Source organism: Garra rufa, chromosome 12, assembly GCF_049309525.1.
Source record: "Garra rufa chromosome 12, GarRuf1.0, whole genome shotgun sequence".
NCBI lineage: Eukaryota > Metazoa > Chordata > Actinopteri > Cypriniformes > Cyprinidae > Garra > Garra rufa.
The window spans coordinates 4,699,533-4,719,861 of NC_133372.1; the positions used below are offsets into that span (position 1 = coordinate 4,699,533).

Below are 20,329 nucleotides of genomic sequence, written 5' to 3' on the forward strand. Positions count from 1 at the left end.
CTCTCAAAGAAACATGCCGGTGTTTCATAACGAAAACAAACGCTTAATTTCTGGTCACTTGATATGTTCTTGAATGAGATATTCGTTGTAGTTTAACACGACAGTTTTGCTGTGGGAATTTCGTTAAACGGAGTTAACTTCTTTGCTTAGTTCTGAGGCAGAGCAGAGCGCTTCTGCTGCCAAAATAAGAGAAGAGACAAGTGAAGACTTTGAAAAAGACAGAATAATGCATGTTTATTTAAATTTATACGTTTAATTCGGATTCAATTCCTGATCCAGAATGGTAAGTTGCTATATTGATCTTTCAATTTGTCATAAATGTTGATTTATGTAAGCTATGATCTTCATGTATACACATCTAGTGTATGTTCTGTTTGTTGTTGTCAATGAATTCATTAAAATCTTTAATTTTTAACACCTGCAGAGGAGAAGTCTAGCACCCAGTCAGGTGGCCAAAAGAAAACAAGAGCCAGATTCAGATGATGAGGAATGGGAACCTGAAATCGTGAGTTGGTCTTATTTAAAGGAGTAGTTCACTTTCAGCAAAAAACAAACATTTACAGATAATGTTCTCACCCCTTGTCATCCAAGATGTTCATGTCTTTCTATCTTCAGTCGATAAGAAATGGTGTTTTTTTGAGGAAAACATTTCAGGATTTCTGTCCATATAATGGACTTCTATGGTGCCCACGAGTTTGAACTTCCAAAATACAGTTTAAATGCAGCTTTAAAGGGCTCTAAATGATCCCAGCTGAGGAAGAAGGGTTTTGTCTAGTGAAGCGATCGGTTATTTTCTAAAAACATTTACAACTTATATAATTTTTAATCTCAAACGCTCTTCTTGCTGAGCTAGACAAAACGAGCATTTGAGGTTAAAAGTATATAAATTGTAATTTTTTAGAAAATAACCCATCATTTTGCTAGATAAGACCCTTCCTTCCTCGGCTGTGATCGTTTAGAGCCCTTTGAAGCTGCATTTTGGAAGTTCAGACTCGGGGGCACCATAAAAGTCCATTATATGGAGAGAACTCCTGAAAGGTTTTACTCAAAAAAAAAAAAAAAAATTCCTTACGACTGAAGAAAGAAAGACAGGAACATCTTGGATGACAAGGGGGTGAGTACATTATTTGTAAAATTTTGTTCTGAAAGTGAACTACTCCTTTAAAGCTCTTGACTGAGTTATCATCATCATTGAGGACATGGTTGACTGTTTTCACTGATTTTACTCTACAGGCATCACAAAGTAAAAGAGACTGTAGAGAAAACTACATCTCTCCCTACAGAAAACCCCTGACACCGCTCACAAACAGACCCCTGTGCACTGATGGCAATGAGCATGTGAGTTTAGAATGAAAACACAGAACACTAGTATGAAAACACATTGAAAATATAAAACATAATATAAAAAACAGAAAAAAAGTGTAAGTATAGCCATGCATAGTCAAGTCACCTTTATTTATATAGTGCTTTTAACAATACAGATTGTGTCAGCTTTACAGTATTAATAATAACAATAGTGTGTCAATAATGCAAAAGGACAACAGTAAACACTTAATTTTCAGTTAAAGGCAGTAATAAATATAAATATAGCTGGAAATGTAAAAAGAAAACGTAAAAATATATAAAGATAATATAACAAAATATGTATAAATAAAATATTTCTGTATAAATAATGATTATGTAAGATTCTTAAAGTTTTTTTTTTTTAAAGAATTTTCTTCTGCTCACCAAGCCTGCATTTATTTGATTCCAAATGCAGCAAAGCAGTACTTTTTTAATTATAGAAATGATTGAAATTAATACTTTTATTTAGCAAGGGTGCTTTAAAGTGATCAAAAGTGATGATAAAAGATTTCTATTTCAGATAAATGCTGTTTTGTTTTTAAACTTTCTATTCATCAAAGTAAACGTAAAAATATTTCAGAATTTAACTTTTTTTGCTGTACTTTTTTGTGAGGGGAAGAGACTTCTTTAACAAACATTAAAAATCTTAATTCAAAAACTTGACTGGTAGTGTATTAGTACGGAGCCCCTAAGGGGACGTGGAGCAAAAATTAAATAAAGTTTAGTTTCGCGTGCTCACGTGAAACTATCGCGTGCGCACGTGAAACTATCGCGTGCGCACGTGAAACTTTCTCTATAGTTTCGCGTGCGCACGTGAAACTTATAGTTTCGTGTGAGCACATGAAACTAAACTTTAAAAAAAATTCTGTACATGAAGGTTTTCGCGTGAGCACATGAAAGTTTCAAGTGAGCACATGAAACTAAACTTTAGATTTTTTTTACTCTGACGTCCCCTTAGGGGCTCCGTATATTTGACAGTAAGGCATTATTTTAAAAATATAAATCAAATGTTTCTAAAGCAATTTACATTTAAAACTAAAAAGTTTTTTGGCTTCACAATGGGATTTCAGTCATCCTGCAAAACAGGCAGTTTATGCAATTTTTGTACTGATGCATTATGATATACGTGATAGATTTGACAGAAAATTGCATTATGAACAGAATACTACAGGATCTTTTTTTTTTTTTTTTTTTTACCTTGTAAATATAAATATAGATAAATTCTGGAACACAAGAGGAAGGTAACATTGAGATATGAAGAGATATGAATGGGCATTACTTTAATTACTAATTACTAACTACTACTAATTGTTAACTATTTATATTATGTAATTAATCATTTGAATTTTTCACAGGAAGCATTGATTCGCAAGATCTTATCAAAGCCATTTAAAATTCCCATCCCAAATTATACAGGTCAGTCCACACTCACAGCTCATTTTCATTAGTGGTCGACCAATATATCACCAAGGCTGATATTTGACATTTTTTATTTATTGGTATGGTTTAATTTTTTCGGTATGGTCGATTTATGTCAGTAAAAGTATTTTTATTTTGACATATATTGCCATCTAAATCTTATTTCTAATTTAGTGAATATTACATTAAATGCATATAAATGTCATTTTAGCAGTTGTCATGCATGTTTTTCTTTCTTTAATAGTGTGATTTTTTTTATTTTTATTTATATTGGCATCAGCATTGGCCATCAAATCTATATTGTTTGACCACTAATTTTCATATATTTAAACAAAAATCCTTTGTTGTAAATGCATTGTAGAGGTTCAGCTGTGTTTGTGTTGCTCTGAACAGGCTCATTGGGTCTGCGGGCTCTGGGTTTGAGGCGGGCCGGAGTGAGGAAGGCTCTGCATGACCCGTTTGAAGACGGAGCTCTGGTTCTGTATGAGCCGCCTGCCGTCAGCGCTCATGAGCTCATCAAAGCTGACAAGTCAGTGACATCTTTTGGTTATAAGAAGGGTTTATATTGCAGCTTCACAGCAATGACATGATCACTTTATGATTGATTATTTTGCAGGGAGAAGTTACCAGTGCATGTGGTTGTCGATCCAGTGCTCAGTAAAGTGCTTCGACCCCATCAGCGAGAGGTATGATTACGTTATATGGATGATTCAGGGCTGTAGTGATATGGGTTATCCCAGAATAATCTCAAAATGCTCAGTTATCAGTCAGATATATAAGCTATAGCCATATATAACCCATTCTCTTCTATAAATTTCTGTCTTTATCCCATGATTTTGGAATTATTTCCACCATGGGTTAAAAAAAAAGTGCAATTTTCAGATTTTTTTTCCGGGGATGCAAGACCTAAAATTAGTTTAGAACACAGTTTATAACTAAACTCGTAATTGCGAGAAAGGTCAAAGTTGTGAGATGGAAAAAGTTGCATTTTATTTATTTATTTTTGAGCAGTCCATAGTTAAAAAAAAACTCTCAATAAGACTTTTCTTCTTTATATCTTGCAATTTTCAGTTTATATCTGGCAATTCTGACTTTTTTCCTCAATTGTGAGGAAAAAAGTCAGACTTGTGACGAACTCGAAATTGTAGGGGGAAAAAAGTCAGATTTATGAAATAAAAAGTTCTAATCAACTTTTTATTTATTTTATATTCCATGGCAGAAATAAGTGTACATATTTCCACAAATATGGGATAAATGTAGAAGTTATTGAAGCTTAATTGATTTTTTTTCTCTAACAAAATAAATTTTCAATTCACAACAGAGTTAAAATTTGTTATAAATAAACTTGTGATTACAAGAAATAAGTTATAAAAAATTATGAGATAATTTTTTTAGTTACAATTTCAGTTGACGTCTTGCTTTTTTTTTCCTTGGAATTGAGATTTTAAAATTGTGGAAAATGTCCAAATCTGAGATTTATTTATTTATTTATTTTGGTAGAAATGGTTCAGACTTTTCTTCTTAGGATCTAGCAATTCAGAATTTTTTATTTAGAATTGCAAAGAAAAAAAACTCAGAATTGTGAGATATAATCTCAGAATTTATTACATAAAAAGTCACAATTACCTTTCTTATTTTTTTATTCTGTGACAGAAATAAGCCTCCATATGGACAAGACTTTTCAAATCATGCTTGCAATGTTCTTCCGTAGGGTGTGAAGTTCCTGTGGGACTGTGTGACAGGAAGGCGGATTGAAAACTCTTTTGGCTGTATAATGGCAGATGAGATGGGGCTGGGAAAGACACTGCAGTGCATCGCTCTCATGTGGACTTTACTGAGACAGAGCCCTGATTTCAAACCTGAGATTGACAAAGCCATCGTAGTGTCCCCCTCCAGTCTCGTGCGAAATTGGTACAACGAAGTGGGCAAATGGCTCGGTGGACGCGTGCAGCCTCTCGCTATTGACGGCGGCTCCAAAGACGAGATTGATCGTAAACTTGGTATTGAATTCATTCTTTTGTTACAGTTAGCTAAATTGTTACATTTCTACCTAAAACAAGTAAGAAAACGATAGGTTAAGAAAAAAAGAACTTCTAATTCAAATGTATATTTATTTTTGCTTAGTCGATTAATAGAAGTTTTAATGCTTGTTTCCTGTATTACAATGGTTTTTTTTTTTGTCTTTTCATGTCTTCTTTGTCTTTTTTTTTGACTTCATCTGTTTTGCTATAGCTTTATCTATCTTCAGTACATTTTTATGTTATTGCATGTGTTTTTGCAGAGAGTTTCATCTTCCAGCATGGCATTCGAGTGGCAACTCCAATTCTGATAATATCTTATGAAACTTTCCGCCTCCATGCTGAAGTCCTGCACAAAGGCAAAGTTGGACTGGTTATTTGTGATGAGGTAGGTGTACTAGAATAAGTACATAAATATAGGCCAGGAATTTTTTTTAAATGTATTATTATTATTTTCTTTTTAAATAAATGTATAGTTTTAGTTAGCAAGGATGCATTAAGTTGATCACAAGTAACAGTAAAACATTTAACCCTTGTGCGACCTTATGGACATTTTTGTCCATTTCAGTTTTGTTTTTTGTTATAAGTGTGTCTGTGTTAATGCCAACTGGATAAATCTTGGCTCAGGTGTGTATTTTTATTGAAATTTTAATATTTCACCCCCATTTCCTTCAAAAAATCTATTTTACCCTCCGTAAAAAAATACTCACACTCAGGACCTTAAGGACAAAAATGTCCACATTGAAACCCATTAAAACTGCAATTTTTTAGCCCAGGGCCATTTGACTGTAAAATGATGCAATATTTGCTAATAGGCATTCATTCTATCGGAAAGGCTTCAAATTTTAAATTTTTACCATTTTTTACTAGATTGTGCCATTTTTTTCAAATTTGGCATATAAAAGAAATACTCACTTTTTTGTGTTTTCTGCTTATGCATATTATAGCCTATTATAGAGTCAATTGGAAAAATAATGCAGCTAAAATTGTGTGGGTATGTTGGTAAGGATGTCAGAGTGTGGTTTGGATGTGTTTACTGAAAATTTTATGGGTGTAATATGTTTGAAAGAAATTATAGTGTATATGAGTCTCACCCTTGGCAGGGTTGTAGGGCCATGAGAAGGCTATGAATAAGGTCAAAGAAGGTTAATGAGCTTTGAGGATTTTTCTTTTTCACCCAAACACACATTTTAATCCTTGATTGCACTTTTTCATTTGTTAATGTTTTTGTACAGAGATAAAAGGTGAGCATGAATTTGATGTAGAAGTTAAGAAGTCCCTAAACACATTGTTTTTGTTTTCACCACAAGAAAACGCTGATTGTGTAGTCTGGTAGATTTTATACAAAGTTTGAGTGTTCACAAAGCCCAAACAGGTGTTCGCAAAGCAAAACCTATACATATTTGGTGCTTGAGGGCTTGATCATTTCATTGCTTGCAAGATAAAGAGACGTTACTCAGCAGAGGAAGCTCTGGAGCTGGTGTTGCCCACTGACAGTGAGGATTATGTAAAGAAACCAGTTTTTAAAACCTTACAATTCTGAAAATGAATGAATGTTTGGTAATTATGAATAGAAGAGATGCTGATAAAAAACAACAGTCAGAGAAAGTGGAAAAAAATATTAATATATAGCATTTCTATGACAGCTTTTTGACAGTTTTTTCCATTGTGGCCCTAAGTGTTAGTTTAAAAAAAAAAAAAAATCTGACACTACATAAAAAATATAAATGCCTCAATGAATGTTGTTGTTCTTCATTGACACACCCAAGAAGCTAATAAGCAAAGAAAAAAAATCTGCTTAGCATTTAGTATATGGAAATTAACTACTATTTTTCATTTTTTCATTAAAAAACACCTGTCATTATGTAAACAAACCAGCATTTAAAGGGTTAAAATTCTGAAAATTAATGAATGTTTGGTATCTATGGATAGAACAGATGCTGGTTAAAAAATCGACATCAGTGAAAGTGGAAAAAAATATTAATAAATCATGTTTTTATGACAGTTTTTGGACGTGGACATTTTTGTCCATTTTGCACCTATGTGTAACTTTTTTTTTGAACGCACAAGGGTTAAAATGTTACAAAAGATTTTTGTTACAAATAAATGCTGTTCTTTTTAATCATCAAAGACTTCTGAAAATAAAGTATCTCAGTCTGAATGATCATGTGAAAGTGATCTAGAAAGACTAGAGTAATGATGCTGAAAATTCAGCCTTGATCACAGAAATAAATTACATTTCACAATATATTCACATAGAAACGTTATTTTCAATTCTTAGAAATAATTCACAAAATTACTGTTTTTGATCAAATAAATGCACCCTACATTCTATATGCTATATGACCATCTCAGTGTTTTTCATTTAGGGTCACAGGCTGAAGAACTCGGACAATCAGACATACCAGGCGCTGAACGCTATGAACGCCCAGAGGAGAGTGCTGATATCTGGGACTCCCATTCAGAACGACTTACTGGAATATTTCAGTTTGGTGCACTTTGTAAATGCTGGTATTCTTGGTAAGAGATATTCTCTCATTCCAGTTTTGCACAACCCTATATGGAGAACTACTGAAGCTTTATTGAATAATGAAAAACATTCATTTGCATTTATCCATCGGTCCCTTCTCTAAGGCACAGCTCAAGAGTTTAAGAAACGCTTTGAGATCCCAATCCTGAAGGGTCGCGACGCTGACGCCAGTGATAAAGACAGGGCAGCCGGAGAGCAGAAACTCCAGGAGCTCATCAGTATTGTTAACAGGTGAGCATGAGAGAAACTATCTGGAAAAGACTAGGGATACACTGAATGTTCGGCAACTACAATTATTCAGTAGAAAATGGCAAAGAAAAGCTCTTCGGTGTTCTGCCGAATAAGTGAAAAGTCTGAATAATTTATACCGAACAATGACAGATGTGATCAAATAGAGGCGTGCACTAATGCAGCAAACATGTGGGGAGTGGGGAAGCATTTAAAACTGTCAGAGAAAGACACAAAAATCATTACAAGCACCGACAGTACTGCATCGCATGTCTTCGATGAGAAAAGAAATGGGTGGTTGTTGCTGGTATGATGGCTGAAATCACGAAATAGCCTTAAACCATTAGTAAATAAACTACAGAATGTTATGTTGTCTATTACACGCACGAAATCTGCTGTTGTCAGCAGTAAGTGGTACTACTGAGGTCTTCCTGCGGGTTTTCGCCAAAATAGAAGTCAACATTCATAAATGTTAGTATTGTGATTTTACTGTTGTTCTGTAAAATAAAAAGTAAGACAAAAATATGCTAACAATCATTAAAACAGCTCTATTAATACATTTATTATATCATTCTTAATTTGCTCGGCAAGGCTGCATTTATTTGTACATTAAAAAAACATGCCCGATTCAAGAAGAGGGTCTTAAAAATGGCCAAAGAATATTATTTTACTAACTTATTCATTTTAAGTTAAATTGTGCTTTGTTGGTAGGCTATAATGTCTACTAGAATGTTAAAAATGTTCAGTGTTTTTAAATCGTTGTTTTGTAATTTATTTATTTATTTTTTGATAAGCAAGACTAAACTGTAAATAGCACATTTTGGCATTTAATTTATGCAATGGTGAAAAAAATAGGCAAAAATACATGGGGGAAAAACTCGTAAAACCGTGTTTAGTAATCGGCCTTCGGCCCAGTGCTTAATTTTATTTGGCTTCGGCCAAGAATTTTAATTTCGGTGTATCCCTACAAAAGATTCTTTGTTCAAAACATTTTGATTAAACATAGTTTTTTTTGTTTCTTTAGGTGTTTGATTCGAAGAACCTCAGATATTCTTTCCAAGTATCTGCCTGTGAAGATTGAACAAGTTGTCTGCTGCAAGTAAGAGATCAGTTGATATTCTCGACTTTTTGTAACGGCAAGGCTCAATATAGCAATAATAAACACTTGATATTGTTATTTCAGTAATTAGCCATCTCATGCATGTATGTCATCATTAGCACTTGAGCAATAAGATATTTAGTTAAAAATGTGGCATGTGGCTTTATTTAAGTGTGACTGATCGTTTTTCCTTAAAGGAAATATTAATGAATAATGTGTGTGTTCCTTTGTCAGACTGACTCCCCTCCAGACAGAGCTGTATAAGTTATTCCTGAAACAGGCCAAACCTGTAGAGAGTGTGCAGAGCGGCAAGATCAGCGTGTCTTCTCTGTCGTCCATCACCTCGCTTAAAAAGCTCTGCAATCGTGAGTGTTCATCAACATAATCCTTTTTTTTAAATATATATAATTTCTGACTTATTGTTCTGTTTCTGTTTTCATGTGTGTTTGGTTTCTCTGTTAGATCCTGCCTTGATTTATGAGAAGTGTCTGGCAGGAGAAGAGGGATTTGATGGAGCAATGGATCTCTTTCCCCAAAATTATTCCATTAAAGCAGTAGAACCACAGCTCTCAGGTCAGTTCTCAAGTCAGACTTACACTACCTTTCATTCAGTAAGAATGCATTAAATTGATCAAACGTGACTGTTAATAATGTTACAACAGATTTTGTATATCTCTATCTTCTATTCATCAAAGAATCCTGAAAAAGTATCAAATGTTCACAAAAATATGAAGCAGCACAACTTTGTTAATCATTACTGATAATCATAATCAGAAATGGTTCATGAGCAGCAAATCGGGATATTAGAATGATTTCTGAAGGATCATGTGACACTGAAGACTGGAGTAATGATGCTGAAAATTCAGCTTTGATCATAACTAAATTAAGTATATTCAAATACAAAAAACAGTTATTTTAAATAGTAATAATTCACAATAATGCTGTTTTTTTATTAAATAAAGCAGTCTTGGTGAGCAGAAGTGCCTCAAAATCATTAAAGCATTTTAAAATTTTTAAATTTAAAAATGTTATCAACGCTAAACATTTTGCACTGTGTGCTCAGAGATGGAGCTGCACCACAAGGACCATTAACCTAAGAAACACAGAGCTGCACCATGGGACCCCCTAAGTGCTTCTGATTTTTTTATGTTGTTCATGCACAGAACAACACTCACCGTAGAAAGATTTTACAGAAATCTTGCATGTATTAATCAGACAGACAGGTCATGGTATTTGCTGCAGAGACATTAAACCCTAATTTTACACCAGAGCTGTAATTGTGGACTTCAACTGACTTCTGATCCTAAGTTTTATGTTGGTCATCTTGTTTTCAGGGAAGATGTTAGTACTGGACTATGTCCTGGCAATGACCAGAACAACAACGAGTGACAAAGTAGTTCTGGTCTCAAACTACACACAGACTTTGGATCTTTTTGAAAAGCTGTGTCGAAGCCGAAGGTGAGATTCATTTACTTTTTAAATGGCCTGGATCTGAAGGTTTTTTTGCCCCCCTATTTACTTTCTATATAGTGGAGGATTTTAACAATGTCTTTTTATAATTTTGCCATTCATTCTTATGGCATAATGGTAGGTATTAAGCTGAAATTGGTATAATAATAAATATTTCTTCACAAATAGATACCTTTATGTCAGACTGGATGGGACAATGTCCATCAAGAAGAGAGCCAAGATTGTGGAGAGATTCAACAACCCTTCTGTAAGTTTCCTTTCCATTATTAATTTTTATTATTATTATTTATTTTTATTTATTATTTCTAACATCAGTTTGTAATAATTTAGAATTTTCTTATAATTTTTTTTTTTTTTTTGGCTTTTGTTGTATTTAAATTTTTTATTTAATTTATTTTTTTAAATATCACTATTTAGGTTTGTTTATTTTATTTCAGGTTCAATAGTAGTTTTATTTTTTTGTTCAGTTTTAGTTTGCAGGTCCTTAAAGTCTTAAAATGTCTGAAATAACATTTTCCTGATAAAAGGCCTTAAAGTCTTAAAATGTCTTAAATATTTTTGGTCACATTATCGCTAAAATATCTTCAGTCTGAAGGACCTAATGACTGTTACAGTTGTTGGACAGAAGGAAGATTTTCCCAAACATTTCTTGTTTTTAAATTCATAAATATATTTAAAACATTAATCTTATAACATTATTTATGTATTATTTATTGCACTTGTAATTGTGCAGTGTACATTATTTAATTTGCCTGGTAACAGCCCTTTAGAATTTGTTGAATTGTAATAATTTGAAATGAAAGATGATGCATATATTTTATAAATAAAAATAAATAAATAAAACATTTGCTGAATTAAGTTTGTAAAAGTTGAACACTGATAAATATTGCTTATAAAAATATTTTGTGGAATATTGTCGGCTGAACAATGAAAAGTTCACTGTATACTGTAGTAATAAATATCATTAATGACATTTTAGTTTTGAAATGTTGTTTTCTTTTTACATTAAACACATTGAATATTACATATACTGCTTGTATGTAGTATGATGTGTATTTACATTACAGGTTTAGGTCTTAAATTTCATGTAAGGTGGTATTTATAGTCTTAAAATTCACTTGTTCATATCTGTAGAAAACCTGTCTAATTCACATTTAATGTTTTAAGTTTTTCATCTAATATTTAGTTTTAAGAGCTCTAATATTAATTAATGATGATAATTCTTTTCTTTTTCTAGAATCCAGAGTTCATCTTCATGCTGAGCAGTAAGGCTGGCGGCTGTGGCCTTAATCTGATTGGAGCAAACCGCTTGGTGATGTTCGACCCTGACTGGAATCCAGCCAATGACGAGCAGGCGATGGCCAGGGTTTGGCGAGATGGACAGAAGAAGACCTGCTACATCTACAGACTGCTATCGGTGAGAAATACATACAGGAAAAGTCTGTTATTATACAAAATGCTCATCGTTTACAAGTGGATGACCAGCCGGCTTGTTTCTTTTCCTCTCTGACAGACTGGAACGATAGAGGAGAAGATCCTACAGAGACAGGCTCATAAGAAAGCCTTGAGTAGCTGTGTGGTGGATGAGGAACAGGATGTGGAAAGACATTTCTCTCTCGGGGAGCTACGAGAACTCTTCTCACTGAATGAGGAGACACTTAGTGACACACATGACAGGTAAAAACACACCACCACCTTCTAAGGGAATTACATATTAATTTAGCTCAAAGGGAATTGATTATGATTCAAATGGGAATTTGCACAGAGTCGCTGTTCAGAGTCGGGCGCGCGATTCATGGAACGAGCCGTAGAACAGAACTCTGCAATGGATATATATAGTGAAAACACTATATATTAGCACAGTAGCAAGATCGGCAGTTTAAGACATTAACTTGTAGGGCTGGGTAAAAAATATCGATTCTCCGATTTTAATTGATCTTCAGTTTAACGCAACGATATCGATTCTTAATGCGTGTGCTTCACATAAGAGGATATGAATATTCACCTCTCCTCCTGAAGGTGTCACCATCAGCTGCTTTTTTTGCAGAAAAATCTGGTGATCAAAAATGATTAGGCTGTAGTTAAGAACTGTTAGTTTTATGGACAGTTAGAATGTTTTGTATACGCAGACAAGGGCTTTATGATGGGCCTGTTTTGAATTTAGAACAATGTTTTATGTCTTAAACATGTTTGAAGATCTTAATAGATTTCACTGTTGCACATTTACAGTCTTTTTATTTTTTACAGTAATGTGCATTTTGCAGTTTGTTTACATGGTGTACAATGGATGCACATATTTATGACTTCTTGTTACAGTGTTCATTTAAAATAAAAGTTGTTTAAAATAAACAACTGTGTGCACCCTATTATTAATGTAGATGTGTATTTCAGTAATAAACTTAAGTGCAGAGTTTCAGTTACCAGCATTTATATCAAAATATGGATCCCATGTCTGCAAAACTAACATTTTAAATGAAATATTGATATCGAATCGAATCGAATCGAAACCATAAAAATAAGAATCGAATTGAATCGCCAAATTGGTCACAATACCCAGCCCTATTAACTTGTAAGCACAAAACACAAGATACTTCTCTTTTCTATTAAAATAAGATTTTATTGGATAAATCCACTGATCTATATAATGACTATTATAGATCAGTGGATAAATCTAAGACACAAACTAATCTAACACATAAACACATGCATTCACACAGGTTGCAGAAGAGAGCGAGAGAGGAAAGAATGAGTTCAAAAGAGTGAAAATATAAAATCCCAAGTTTATAGCAATATGTGCAATTGCTTAGACCTGAACAACCATCAATCACTTAATTAAATGGATAGTTCACCCAAAAATGAAAATTTTATGTTTATCTGCTTACCCCCAGGGCATCCAAGATGTAGGTGACTTTGTTTCTTCAGTAGAACACAAACTAAGATTTTTAACTCAAACCGGTGCAGTCTGTCAGCCATATAATGGGAGTGGATGGGCACCAGACCTTTAAAAGTAAACAAAAACATGCACAGACAAATCCAAATTACACCCTGTGACTCGTGACGATACATTGATGTCCTAAGACAGCGGTTCCCAATTCCAGTCCTCGCGCCCCACCGCTCTGCACATTTTGCATGTCTCTCTTAGTTAACACACCTGATTCAGATAACCAGCTCATTAGAAGTGAGGTCCGTGCAGGAACTGCGATCCGATTGACATGGTCCCTGCAAAGTGTTCATTGCTCCCTGCTCCCTAAGCGGGGGAAATCTGCTTACTATACTTCGAAACATTCATTCACATATTTGCGCTACGTCACAGCATGTAGCGTCTTCACACACAGATGAAACTTACTAGAGCAGTGTGACATAAGTGCATCTGTAAATAAATGCATTTTAAATTTACGTCTCGCACGCTTTAATGACCTTCAAATGGAACACATACACTCGCTTCGAACTAATGAATAATGGCGGAATATCCTGTGATATCCACTTCGAAGGGCAGTAACGTTGGAATAGAACAAACGTCGGAAGCGATGCGTGAGACACACAAAATGTGCAGAGCGGTGGGTCGCGAGTACTGGAATTGGGAACCGCTGTCCTAAGACATGAAACGATCAGGTTTTGCGAGAAACTGAACAGTATTTATATAATTTTTTACCTTCGATACACAGCCACGTCCATCTGTCATGAGCACGAGTTTAGCATCTGGTTCGTTACACGTGAACGCGCTCTGGCGTAGTATACGCAAACACCGTGAGGGGAAATCGGTGAAAAGTCCTGGGTGAGTTTGTGCAAGCAAACGTAATCTCTTAGCTTTAAATCGGTTTGAATAATCAGGATAATCGCAAGTAATTACCATTTTGAATAGCCGCTATACCCACAATCTCTGTGCTCTATGTAAACAATGAGTGTCGTATACATGCGACAGATCGCTTCCAGCGTTTGCGTATTCTACGCCATTCTACGCTACACATGCAACGAACCAGATGCTGAACTCGTGCTCAGGACAGATGGAAGTGGCTGTGTATCAAAGGTAAAAATTGATCATTTCATGTCTAAGGACATCAATGTATCGTCACGAGTCGTAGGGTGTGATTTGGATTTGTCTGCATGTTTTTAACTTTTAAAGGTCTGGTGCCCATCCACTCACATTATTTGGCTGACAGACTGCACCGGTTTTTGTTAAAAAATCTTCGTTTGTGTTTTTCTGAGGAAACAAAGTCACCTAGCTACATCTTGGATGCCCTGGGGGTAAGCAGATTTTCATTTTTGGGTGAACTATCCCTTTAACACTTGTTTTGAGTCTCTCAATGAGGCTATTAAACTTTATATCAAATCCACCAGTTCAGCTAGAATCTGGAGGTTGTACTTGCGTTGCCTTTGTGTTAAGGGAATTCCTTTCGTCGAGTCGTTCTAGAAAGGGGGTTTTCCCGAGGTTGCTGATTGGTTGGAAGTTCTGTGGTCGTTCGATGTGAAGTCTTGGGCGTTGGCTGAAGATGCGGAGCTGTGAGCTAGGTGAAGTTTAGGCAGGCACGGGCGTCTGAATTCAAGTAAAAGACATAAGTGTAGCGATCTCCTCATGTTTTCTTTAGAGGAGCAGCTGGCATGTAGGCCAGGGAGCGTTAAAAAAACGCTAAACAGCAGCGAAGAAGGGCGAGCAAGTAAGAGAGAATAATTTGATGGTGTCCTGAGTATTTAAACTCAGCTTTTGGACACATCCTAAATGGTGTCTTGACCAATTTAAACATTGTCCTAACTCGGGGTACTGCTAATTTCTCCTCCCAAAACATAAATCAGCATGTCACCTAACAGTCCCATGGTCCCAATTTTCCCGCTCTTTGCAGAGTTAAATTTAGATGTTATTTCTATAACAAGACTTTAATACATTTTACAAAGAATTGAGTTAAAGAAACATTTTAAGAATGCAATTTCAAGCTCAGGCATACCAAACTCAAATATAAACCATTAAGCTATTCAATAGTTATCAAAAAGGACATACACAACGAGTGTTTAAAACATAAATACACAAATGTGTGGGTTACATAAATGATAGGAAGTTATGCATAGAAATGATTAGTTGCTCATAAGTCCTTTTAGCACCATCTAGGTGTATACATGGAAAGGCAGTTTTCCGACCGTTCTGTGAACGTAAGGACGTGTTCTGTGAGGAATGAAAAGGTTAAAAGGGTATAGAAGGAATTTCGGTCTCTGTCCTGAGTGGGGGAGCCCACCAACCAAAATCTCTAATGATTTACCTCATGTGATGTTCATGATGTGCATCTCTTTGACCATTAATCTTGGTTACTTTCCCCAAATTTGACATTCTCCTTCCTTCGGGTTATCAGCGAGTGTCCTTGTGTGTTAATGTTGCAAGTTGTTCAAAGACAAAATTTATGGCGAGGTCTTATCATGCTGGGCCTCTTGTGGAATTTGGGTCTGTAGAAGTGTTTCAAAACTTCTAATCAAACCGCCTGAGTTGTCTGATTCGCGCTGAGATCCTACAACCTAATGCTGCCCTTAAATGATTTTTGATTAAATGATTCAGTTATGGATTAGGAAAAAGCATTCAAATTCCACAAATAACGCCCTGCATCATATTTGCAGATTGAAATCCAGTACTTCTGATTCCAAAATAAGTGCTTGTTTTGTTCTGTCTGAAACACTCTCACAAGATATTATGCTTTTTGTAGCACTTTAGCTTTTGACAGACATTTGTGAGGTGAAGAAGTCTTATATTATCCTTTAAACACCAGAAATGCTGCCAAAGACATTTTCCTCTGAGCCAGATTACAACTATTTGTTCAATTCTCAGCCCATTTTCAAATGTACTGTAGGAATGATTCTGAAGACAGTATTTTATGCCTAATTCTAATTCCAAGGTTAGAATTATGACCAGTGACAAAATAAAATGCAAACATATTTTATTTTATTTTTTGCTTGATCTATGGGTGTTTCACTACACCCAAACAGTGACAACAAAAAATTACAGATTTTGTGGAAAAAAAAAATCATATTTTTCAACATTAAATATTTGTACTGAGTATTTGAACATATTCTACAACTCCTTTGCTGACTGTAAGATGTTTTGAATACTTTTTTTGTCAATGAAACTTGACTGCTTTTCTTTGAGCAGTCAAAAGTTTTTGAACAGTTAGATTTTTAATTCATTTTTGAAGTTTTTTCTGCTCACCAAGCCTGCATTTATTTTATCTAAAATACAGAAAAATCAGTAATATTGTGAAATATTTTTTACTATTTAAAATGTAATTTATTTCTGTGATCAAAGCTTATTTTCAGCATCATTACTCTAGTCTTCAGTGTCACATGATCCTTCAGAAATCATTCTAATATGCTGATTTGCTGCTCAAAAAACATTTTTAGAATTATCATCAAAATTTAAAACGGGTAAATTTTTTTTCAGGATTCTCTGATGAAGAGATACAAAAATCAGCATTTATCTGAAATAAGCTTTTTGTAACATATACTATAGAAATTAATACATTTATAATGTTGCAAAAGATTTCTATTCTATTTTTCTATGAAAAAATATATACTCAGCTAGTTTCAATAATAAATTAATTTTTTGAGCAGCAAATCAGAATGTTAGAATAATTTCTGATGGATCATGTGACTAATGATGCTGAAAATTCAGCTTTGAAATCACAGGGATGAATTACTTTCTAAAATGTATTCAAATAGAAAACAGTTATTTTATTTTATTGCTGTTCTTTGAATAAAAAAAATGCAGGCTTCGTGAGAAGACTTCTTTAAAAACATTTTTAGACGGGTAGTGTATGCTGTATGTGTAATAAAAAAAAAAACTACATTATAGAACCTTTTTGATATTTTTGAACTCATCAAATTAGCTAATATTAGGCCTTAGAATTTTAAGATGCACAGTGGTGTTCTCTAAGGAGGCAGGATCATTCAAATAATTTTTTGTGCCGTCAGGTTTCGCTGCAGACGTTGTATAAACAGTCGCCAGGTTCGTCCTCCTCCAGATGATTCAGACTGCACTTGTGATCTGTCCAACTGGCATCACTGTTCGGATAAAAGAGGCCTGAGAGACCCGGTGCTGCAGGCGTCCTGGGACGCTGCCGTCTCGTTCGTCTTTCACCAGCGCTCACATGAGGACCAGAGAGGAGTCGTCTGAGCATCATGAGTCAAAACACCAGATCATCAATGCTGAACACCGTGAAACTGATATCAGCACTGATGTAAACCGAAACTTTTCCATCACTAGTGCACTGATTTTTTCAGTTGTTTTCATTGTATATATTTTGTAAACATTATAAACGTTTAATAAGTATCTCAATCTGTGTTATAAAAAGTATAATTATACCCAAGATGTTGCTGGTTGTTTATTATCATGGTCACATTTGCAAATGTGTTTTAAAAGGGCAGCTTGAAGCGTTTGTCACATCACACTTATATGATCTGCCAAAGTTGACCTCGAATCCCAATTATCTGTTAATATGTTAAAGTACGGGATGAGCTTTCGCAGTGCTTGACCTTTGACCTCAGGGTCACGATCCAGTGGATTAGAGCACAGGTCTAGTGTGAGTCGCTGAACAGGCTTGTATGTTTCCACCAGCTGCGCAAACTCCAGCAGTTCAGCAGGAAGAATAAAATTTGAGCTGTAAGAAAGATTACATTTATTTAAATGGTTGGTTCACCCAAAAAGCTAACTTTTATTAATTAGTAATTAATGTCCAAGGCAACTGACTAATATAATCATTACCAAAAAAATTGTAATAATACTATATAAACAAAATAAGTACATTAAGGTTATGTTCATTAGAACTAAACTAATTATATCAATAATTACTGTCCACGGCAACTGACTAATATGATAGATAATATTTACAATTTTTGTTAAAAGTGTATTTAAAAGCTTCTTCGCAAATTATGCACACATTTTTATTCAAGTTTATGCATGTATTACAACATGAGCACTATATAGTAACAGCACTGTAATGTAAAGTGAGATTTTTTTGCTTGGTTTGAATCTTGGATGAAACTTCCTTGTTCGTCTTTCATTTTGTGTGTGCTGTTGCTGATTTTAGAGAGCTGAGCTTTACTCTCTGAACAGCTCCAGACACATTTAAATGGTTAGTTCACTCAAAAATGAAAATTAACCCATGATTTACTAATCTTCCAGGCATCCTAGGTGTATACGACTTCCTTCTTTCAGACGAATCCAATTGGAGTTATATTAAAAATTATCCAGGCATTTCCAAGCTATAGAATGGCATAGCGGGTGTTTCGCTTCACCAGTCCAAAAGAATAAAGCGCATCCATCTATAATAAAAATTGCCTCACACAGCTCTGGAGGCGGGTGAATAAAGGCCTCCTTTGGCGAATTGATGCATTTGTGTAAGAAAAATAAGAATCAGCTTAAAAGCTTAAGAAAGCAGCTCCAGTTGGATTGCGCAAGACTTCAATGTTGCATATGCACTGGTGAATCTCGTGAAACCAATGTACAAATCCTGATTGATTAGTTTTGCATGTGCAATCTGCCAAGAGCTGCTTTCGTGTACAACCAGTTGGTGCAAGCTAATTTAAAGTGATTCTTATGTTTTAAATATGGATATTTTTCATACAAAAACATTAATTCACTACAGGAGGCCTTTATTCACAAAATAGGTTTTTAACATTTGTGCAAATGTATTAAAAAAAACTGAAAAGATCCTGTTGCATAAGTATTCATACCCTTTTCTGGGACACTCGAAATTTAGCTCAGGAGCATTCATATTGCTTCTAGATGTTATTACACTTTGAGTGGAGTTAAACTGTGGCAAATTCATTTGAATGACTTTGATTTAGAAAGGCACACACCTCTCAGAAAAGGTCTAACAGCTGAAAATGCATATCAGAGCAAAAACCAAGTCCTGAGGTCAAGATAACTGTCTGTAGAGCTCAGTGACTGACTTGCGTTAAGGCAATGATCTAGGGAAGAGTTCAGAAAAAAATCTGCTGCATTGAAGGTTCACAGAAGCATGTAGCCTCCATTATCCATAATGGAAGAGGACTGGAACAACTAGGACTTGAGAAAATGTCTGCCAGCCCCCATCCAAGCTGAAAGAGCTTGAGAGGTGAAAAGGTGAGGCAAAGAATGGCAGATAATTGCCAAATGCAGATGTGCAAAGCTTGTCACATCATACCCAAAAAGACTTGAGGCTGTAAAGGTGCTTCAACTATGTACTGAGTTAAGGGTATGAATACTTATGCAACGTACTTATTTCAGTGTTTTATTTTTAATAAATTTGTAAAATTTGCAAATCTGGTTTTTGCTTTGTCATTATTATGGTGTATGGAGTGTAAGTTTATGTGGGCAAAAACTAATTTAAAGCAGTTTATCATAATGCTGCAACAAAACAAAACGTGAAAAAAAAATAAAGTAAATCATGGGCTAATTTTCAGTTTTGGGTGGACTAAGCCTTTAACAACAGTGAGTGTGTATGAAAGAAGCATTACCTAAGGTCTAGTTTTGTGATTTTGCTTGGGTGGGATCCTGAGAATAATTCAGCCATCTCTATGGCACCCGTTGCTGGAGGAAGAAAAACAGATTTGTCATATTTATTCCCTGTTGAGTCATTCCAAACACAATATTTTTCTTTCATGAAACACAATAAGATGTTTTTTTGTGACTTTTCTTCAACAATTTACATATTTCAGTCTGTTGCTCACACAGCGATTTACAGAAAAAGAACATGAGCATCAAAACATGTTCAGCTGAAGTAAATCATGTTAATAGTTCATAAAAATGTAAATTCTGTCATGCGTTAAAATCAATTTAAACTCAAATCATAACAGTATATACACTACTATTAAAAAGTCAGTAGAATGCAATAATATTGTGAAATATTGGAATGTGAAATGTGTGAATATATTGTAAAATGTTATTTATTTCTGTGGTCAAAGTCATTTTCAGCCTCATTCAGTGTTACATGATCCTTCAGAGATCATTCTAATATGCTGTTTTGCTGCTCAAGAAACTTTTCGTGATTATTAAAGTTGAAAACAGTAGTTTTTCTACAGAGTGAGTTTGGTCTCACCGAGGCGATTCTGGGCCAGCTTCAGGGTTCGGAGGGAGGAGATTCCTTTCAGTGCTTCTACAAATGGCAGCAGGAAATCCTTCTTTACCACACACTTATCCAGCAGCCTGCAGTCTCTAAAGGACAGCTCTGAGATTCAAATAACAGTACAAACATTAGCCATTCATTT

General features: G+C 34.7%; 2 protein-coding genes across 2 annotated transcripts in view; one reads left to right on the top strand and one right to left on the bottom strand.

Moving 5' to 3' along the window:
- rad54l (RAD54 like) lies at nt 1-17,443 on the top strand. The gene is made up of 18 exons (XM_073851606.1): nt 1-283; nt 425-505; nt 1,234-1,338; nt 2,700-2,760; nt 3,157-3,292; nt 3,380-3,449; nt 4,475-4,763; nt 5,045-5,169; nt 7,151-7,301; nt 7,416-7,542; nt 8,564-8,638; nt 8,873-9,003; nt 9,101-9,211; nt 9,973-10,096; nt 10,277-10,355; nt 11,346-11,525; nt 11,622-11,785; nt 17,054-17,443. Exons 1-18 carry the CDS (start codon nt 281-283, stop codon nt 17,253-17,255), a joined length of 2,214 nt encoding a protein of 737 aa, XP_073707707.1. The 5' UTR covers nt 1-280; the 3' UTR covers nt 17,256-17,443.
- LOC141346673 (leucine-rich repeat-containing protein 41-like) overlaps nt 17,263-20,329 on the bottom strand; it is a 14,109-nt gene continuing 11,042 nt past the window's right edge. Inside the window, exons 8-10 of the mRNA XM_073851605.1 lie at nt 20,161-20,289; nt 19,580-19,652; nt 17,263-17,739 (exon numbers count right to left, since the gene is read on the bottom strand). Coding sequence (XP_073707706.1) covers nt 17,520-17,739; nt 19,580-19,652; nt 20,161-20,289 — 422 coding nt within the window. The 3' untranslated portion in view covers nt 17,263-17,519. The remainder of the gene's footprint in view (nt 17,740-19,579; nt 19,653-20,160; nt 20,290-20,329) is intronic.

Coding starts and splice junctions, on each gene's coding strand:
- rad54l (XM_073851606.1), top strand. Junction 7,543..8,563: donor CTCATCAGTATTGTTAACAG/GTGAGCATGAGA, acceptor TTGTTTCTTTAG/GTGTTTGATTCGAAGAACCT. Junction 11,526..11,621: donor ACATCTACAGACTGCTATCG/GTGAGAAATACA, acceptor CCTCTCTGACAG/ACTGGAACGATAGAGGAGAA.